Source organism: Oncorhynchus masou, chromosome 14 (assembly GCF_036934945.1).
Source record: "Oncorhynchus masou masou isolate Uvic2021 chromosome 14, UVic_Omas_1.1, whole genome shotgun sequence".
Taxonomy (NCBI): Eukaryota; Metazoa; Chordata; class Actinopteri; order Salmoniformes; family Salmonidae; genus Oncorhynchus; species Oncorhynchus masou.
This window is the reverse complement of record NC_088225.1, coordinates 6,795,372-6,801,931: the sequence shown is the minus strand read 5'-3', so window position 1 is coordinate 6,801,931 and position 6,560 is coordinate 6,795,372. Positions and strand designations below refer to the sequence as shown.

Genomic DNA, 6,560 nt, shown 5'->3' with positions numbered 1-6,560 from the left:
GAACAATATAGATATAGAGAGCAGAATCCAAGGCCTATACTTATGTAGTAACTTTGGTTTCAGAAAATAAGGAAGCCTGCTCCACTCTCCCTCTCATGTGGTCTGAACATGGGACACTCCACATATCTGGTGTGACTCCTGCTTCCTCACTTCCTCTCTGGGTTTCACAGAGGTCAGCGGTCACCCCGAGAGGGGCTCCCAACTTTATTAGCCACTAAGCCCAACCGAAACACAACGACTACAACCAAGTCAGGACAGAAGTGTGTCCTCTCCTGGCACAGCACCTGGCCTAACGTCCTGTAAGAACTGAGAAAGCCCTCTCTCCTCCATGTGCACAGGAAGTAGTAACTGTACTGGACACGCTACAGGCAGTGTGGACCCCCGGGCCAATCATACCCTGAGTTTGTTACCATGTGATCTCCTGCTAGCTACGTGACTTGGCATACTGATTTTTCTTTGTTTAGATTGGTCAAGTTCAAAAGCCAAGTGAGGCTAAAGTGTGTGTGTGTGTGTGTGTGTGTGTGTGTGTGTGTGACCCCATTCACTGCTATTTCACAAGTGGGAGATAGAGAGGTGGAAGGAGATACTGGGCCTAAAAGGGGTCTAGTATTGTATTGTATGGTAAGGAGATACTGGCCCTAAAAGGGGTCTAGTATTGTATTGTATAGTAAGGAGATACTGGTCCTAAAAGGGGTCTAGTATTGTATTGTATAGTAAGGAGATACTGGTCCTAAAAGGGGTCTAGTATTGTATTGTATGGTAAGGAGATACTAGCCCTAAAAGGGGTCTAGTATTGTATTGTATGGTAAGGAGATACTGGCCCTAAAAGGGGTCTAGTATTGTATTGTATGGTAAGGAGATACTGGCCCTAAAAGGGGTCTAGTATTGTATTGTATAGTAAGGAGATACTGGCCCTAAAAGGGGTCTAGTATTGTATTGTATGGTAAGGAGATACTGGCCCTAAAAGGGGTCTAGTATTGTATTGTATAGTAAGGAGATACTGGCCCTAAAAGGGGTCTAGTATTGTATTGTATAGTAAGGAGATACTGGCCCTTAAAGGGGTCTAGTATTGTATTGTATAGTAAGGAGATACTGGTCCTAAAAGGGGTCTAGTATTGTATTGTATGGTAAGGAGATACTGGCCCTAAAAGGGGTCTAGTATTGTATTGTATAGTAAGGAGATACTGGCCCTAAAAGGGGTCTAGTATTGTATTGTATAGTAAGGAGATACTGGCCCTAAAAGGGGTCTAGTATTGTATTGTATAGTAAGGAGATACTGGCCCTAAAAGGGGTCTAGTATTGTATTGTATGGTAAGGAGATACTGGTCCTAAAAGGGGTCTAGTATTGTATTGTATGGTAAGGAGATACTGGCCCTAAAAGGGGTCTAGTATTGTATTGTATGGTAAGGAGATACTGGCCCTAAAAGGGGTCTAGTATTGTATTGTATGGTAAGGAGATACTGGCCCTAAAAGGGGTCTAGTATTGTATTGTATAGTAAGGAGATACTGGCCCTAAAAGGGGTCTAGTATTGTATTGTATGGTAAGGAGATACTGGCCCTAAAAGGGGTCTAGTATTGTATTGTATGGTAAGGAGATACTGGCCCTAAAAGGGGTCTAGTATTGTATTGTATAGTAAGGAGATACTGGCCCTAAAAGGGGTCTAGTATTGTATTGTATGGTAAGGAGATACTGGCCCTAAAAGGGGTCTAGTATTGTATTGTATGGTAAGGAGATACTGGCCCTAAAAGGGGTCTAGTATTGTATTGTATAGTAAGGAGATACTGGCCCTAAAAGGGGTCTAGTATTGTATTGTATGGTAAGGAGATACTGGCCCTAAAAGGGGTCTAGTATTGTATTGTATGGTAAGGAGATACTGGCCCTAAAAGGGGTCTAGTATTGTATTGTATAGTAAGGAGATACTGGCCCTAAAAGGGGTCTAGTATTGTATTGTATGGTAAGGTGATGATGGCCCTAAAAGGGGTCTAGTATTGTATTGTATGGTAAGGAGATACTGGCCCTAAAAGGGGTCTAGTATTGTATTGTATAGTAAGGAGATACTGGTCCTAAAAGGGGTCTAGTATTGTATTGTATGGTAAGGAGATACTGGCCCTAAAAGGGGTCTAGTATTGTATTGTATGGTAAGGAGATACTGGCCCTAAAAGGGGTCTAGTATTGTATTGTATGGTAAGGAGATACTGGCCCTAAAAGGGGTCTAGTATTGTATTGTATGGTAAGGAGATACTGGCCCTGAAAGGGGTCTAGTATTGTATTGTATAGTAAGGAGATACTGGTCCTAAAAGGGGTCTAGTATTGTATTGTATGGTAAGGAGATACTGGCCCTAAAAGGGGTCTAGTATTGTATTGTATGGTAAGGAGATACTGGCCCTAAAAGGGGTCTAGTATTGTATTGTATGGTAAGGAGATACTGGCCCTAAAAGGGGTCTAGTATTGTATTGTATAGTAAGGAGATACTGGCCCTAAAAGGGGTCTAGTATTGTATTGTATGGTAAGGAGATACTGGCCCTAAAAGGGGTCTAGTATTGTATTGTATGGTAAGGAGATACTGGCCCTAAAAGGGGTCTAGTATTGTATTGTATGGTAAGGAGATACTGGCCCTAAAAGGGGTCTAGTATTGTATTGTATAGTAAGGAGATACTGGTCCTAAAAGGGGTCTAGTATTGTATTGTATGGTAAGGAGATACTGGCCCTAAAAGGGGTCTAGTATTGTATTGTATGGTAAGGAGATACTGGCCCTAAAAGGGGTCTAGTATTGTATTGTATGGTAAGGAGATACTGGCCCTAAAAGGGGTCTAGTATTGTAGTGTATGGTAAGGTGATAAGAGGGACTCCTCTGTGGGGACAGACTTACTCATAGAGGAACACAGACAGAACACACAGCCACCAGTGAGCTGTACTTACACTAAGGGCAGGACAAACAGACAAAAAAGCAAAACAAGGTACACACTTCTCTGCAGGAAAGTCCCAGAGCAGATTTAGGGGAATGTTTGGGTTAGGTATTATTTCTCCTGGGGGTTTTAAGTGGTTGTCTAAAGTCAGCAGGCGATGGTACAATCCCCTCCATACAGACACAGAGGGCCTTGTGTGCTTGTGTGTGTCGTGGGCGAGTAATAGAAGAACTCCTAGTCCGAGTCACACCCCCCCCTCTCTCTCTCTTCACACAACAATAGCATTTCACCTGTATTTCCTTTCCGATTCCTGTCATTCAGGGTGTTAAATGGTAAAGGGTCATTCTGGTGCTGATGACTCAGATGGTTCCAGACAAACCCAAGTTGTTGAGAGAAAAGTGGACTGGGTTTTCCAGACTTCCTCTGGGTGTACTGGGCTTACAGGAACTGAGAGGAGACCGGAAAGCCTCACATTATGACCGCTTTGAGACCAATATTTGATCATTGAACCAATACGGAACTTACTATGTGGGGCTTAGTTATCCACACAGGGAATTTGGGAAGGAGTGTGTGTGTGTATATATATATATAAATAAATAAGAGAGAGAGAGACAGTGAGAGACAGAGAGAGTGTGTGTGTGTGTCTATACATGCCATCACTCACCCGTCTCCTTGAAGGTCTGTTTGTCTGGCCAGATGACAGAGCAGAGGTTGGTGAGCACCAGTGTTCCCAGTCTGCGGGCTCCTCTCTCTGAGCTGCTGTAGTAGTCTAAGGAGTCCTGGCTCAGGACAAACCAGTAGCAACGCTGCTTGATCCAGCTTCCACGCACCTCCCGGAACAGCCAGCCTACACACACGCACAATCAATGTGTGTGATTTCACCTTTATTTAACCAGGTAGGCCAGCTGAGAACAAGTTCTCATTTACAACCTGGCCAAGATGAAGCAAAGCAGTGCATGTTATCAAAAAGGCAGCCTCCTCCAAAAAATATATGCACATGATAGTGTATGTGTGTGTGTGTTTTCGCGCATGTGCCTCTGTGTGTGTGTGTGTGTGTTTGTGAGTGTGTGCGTCTGTGTGTGTGTGCGTGCGTCTTATTTGGTTGAATGGAAGGGTTAATTAGTTTGGGCTGAACATAATCACTAAGAGGTTGAACCCATCAGACATAAAATATGTCTGCAACGTGCAGAACAGGTTAAAAATAACGGCAGCTAATGGTATCGTCAGACATTAAGGCCTGTCTGCCTGCCACCAGGATAATTACAGCTGTAAAAAAAACACACAAAGAAGAAAACGGGAGGTTGGAGAAGAGTTGCTGATGGTGGAGTAGCAGGAAGAGAACTGGTGGACTGATCAGTCATTAACGCCCAGGGAGGGAGGGAGGGAGATACATTCTCCTGGCTCCATTCACCATTCCACCCCCCTCACATAACCATGGCCCTCAGAACTGGGTGGTGTTCAGTAGGCACAGAACGAGACAAAATGTTTTGAAACTGACCTGAATTTGTCCAATAAAAATGGGTCATTTTCCATTTCATAACTATTTGTGTTTGGTCTCTACTGAACAGGATCCTGGGCTGCAGTGTCCAGCTTTACATGAAGGGGATGTACACTACATGGCCAAAAGTATGTGGAACGTCGAACATCTTGTACCAAAACCATGGGCATTAATATGGAGTTGCTCCCCCCTTTGCTGCTATAACAGCCTACACTCTCCTGGGAAGACTTTCCACTAGATGTTGCAACATTGCTACTGGGAATTGCTTCCATTCAGCCACAAAAGCATTAGTGAGGTCAGGTACTGATGTTGGGCAATTAGGCCTGGCTCACAACCGGTGTTCCAATTCATCCCAAAGGTCAGGGCTCTGTACCACTTTGCGGCTGAGCCGTTGTTGCACCTAGACGTTTCCACTTCACAATAACAGCACCTACAGTTGACCGGGGAAGCTCTAGCAGGGCAGAAATTTGATGACCTGACTTGTTGGAAGAGTGGCATCCTATGACGGTTCCATGTTGAAAGTCATTGAGCTCTTCAGTGAGGCCATTCTACTGCCAATGGTTGTCTATGGAGATCGCATGGCTGTGTGCTCAATTTGATACACCTGTCAGCAACGGGTGTGGCTCAAATAGCCGAATATACTAATTTGAAGGGGTGTCCACATACTTTTGTATATATAGTGTACTACCCGTGTCCAGAGGGGAAAGTGGTTGTAGTGTTACCAAACACCAGGCATGCAGCACCCCATAGAGTGTCCCCCAAACGGCACACTACCTTTGACCAGGGACCATTGGGCTCCGGTCAAAAGTAGTGCACTATATAGAGAATAGGGTGCCATTTGGGACACAACCTGTGTGTGCAAACTGTTCCCTCTAAATATTTAATCTCATAGAGCTGAGGGTAAATAAACTGGGGTTGGCCAAGCTCTGGCCAGGGGATGCCCGGAGAGAGAGAGGAAGAGGGTGCAAGTGATGGATAGGGGTGGCGGTGAGAGGGAGGGGTAAAACGAGAGAGAGCAGTCAGAGTTCAAAGTGAGGGCTGATGGATAGGCTGGCAGCGGGCCCTGGCTGGTCACCTGGCCCAAAGCTGGAGCAGGGCGCTATGGTGAGGGCGGGTTATGTGGCTGTGCCATCTGTTGAGTGTGTGTGTGCGTGTGTTTATGGGAACAGCAGTGCCATGTTCATTGGGCTAACTTCTTAGAACAGCTCTGACGACCGAGCAGCTTCCTCTGTGGTTAGCAAGCTGCATGCCACCTGTCAGCTCTCCCTCGCTTTCCCTACAGCTCTCTTCTCTTCGCTCAGGCTCTCCCTCTTTCATCGCCCCCCCCTCCGCACCAGCTCCCCTTTTTCCTGCCGTAAAGTGCTTTTCCCTACATGCAGAGCCCCCATTGCTACCATCCCCCATGTTACAACCCATAGACCTGGAGGGGGGAAGTCGAAGTGGGAGTCTACACACGTCTCATTATGTTTCCCCTTCCCTAGTGGCAGCCTGGAACACACTATGAACCCACCCAATACAGTCCCCATGTACTTCATGTGGCGTAAAGGAGCAGGAGCATAAAAACCAACATGAAATGGGTAAATAAAAAACTATGAGGTAAGACAGGACGGGATTGGGTGGGGTGGATGATTGGGTAGGGGGTAGAGGGATGGAGGGGTGTGGGTGGACTGGTTAACGGAGACCTGGGAGGCATGTCCTCTGTCAGTCACACAGGATGTCCTGCAGCTGCTCTTTCTGAGACAGTGAGATAGAGAGACGGCCGACTTCGGAGGGAGAGAAGAAGGACAGAGAGAAAGAAAGAGAGAGAGAGAGAGAGCGAGCGGAAGAAAGGGAGTGAGAAAAGTAGAGAAAGAGAAGGAAAGGCAGTGAGGGGGAGAGAGAGAGAGACATTGAGAGAGAAAGGGTGAAACAAGAGTCCCGGTCAGGACCCCCTGCATACCCTTCCCCTCCCCCCTGCGGTCCTCCATCTGGATCCCATCTCGCTGGCCTGCTAATGCGTCCCCCGGGGGCCACGGCTCGCCCTTAATTTGTTTCATTTGTGACCCCAGACCCCTAATGCTGGCCCTGCCCCCTGAAACACAAATTGAGCAAACACTGGAGTCGGTCTCCCTCTGGTTTTGCTCTGTCCTTCTATCTCTGTGTGTACCTTCTGTTT

The 6,560-nt window shown here is 46.3% G+C and overlaps 1 protein-coding gene across 2 annotated transcripts in view; it reads right to left on the bottom strand.

The window, feature by feature from the left end:
- Positions 1 to 6,560, bottom strand: part of LOC135554056 (pleckstrin homology domain-containing family H member 3-like) — a 45,293-nt gene that overhangs the window by 11,602 nt on the left and 27,131 nt on the right. For both annotated transcript variants that reach the window (XM_064986071.1, XM_064986072.1), the window contains exon 4: positions 3,572 to 3,754. In XM_064986071.1, coding sequence (XP_064842143.1) covers positions 3,572 to 3,754 — 183 coding nt within the window. The remainder of the gene's footprint in view (positions 1 to 3,571; positions 3,755 to 6,560) is intronic.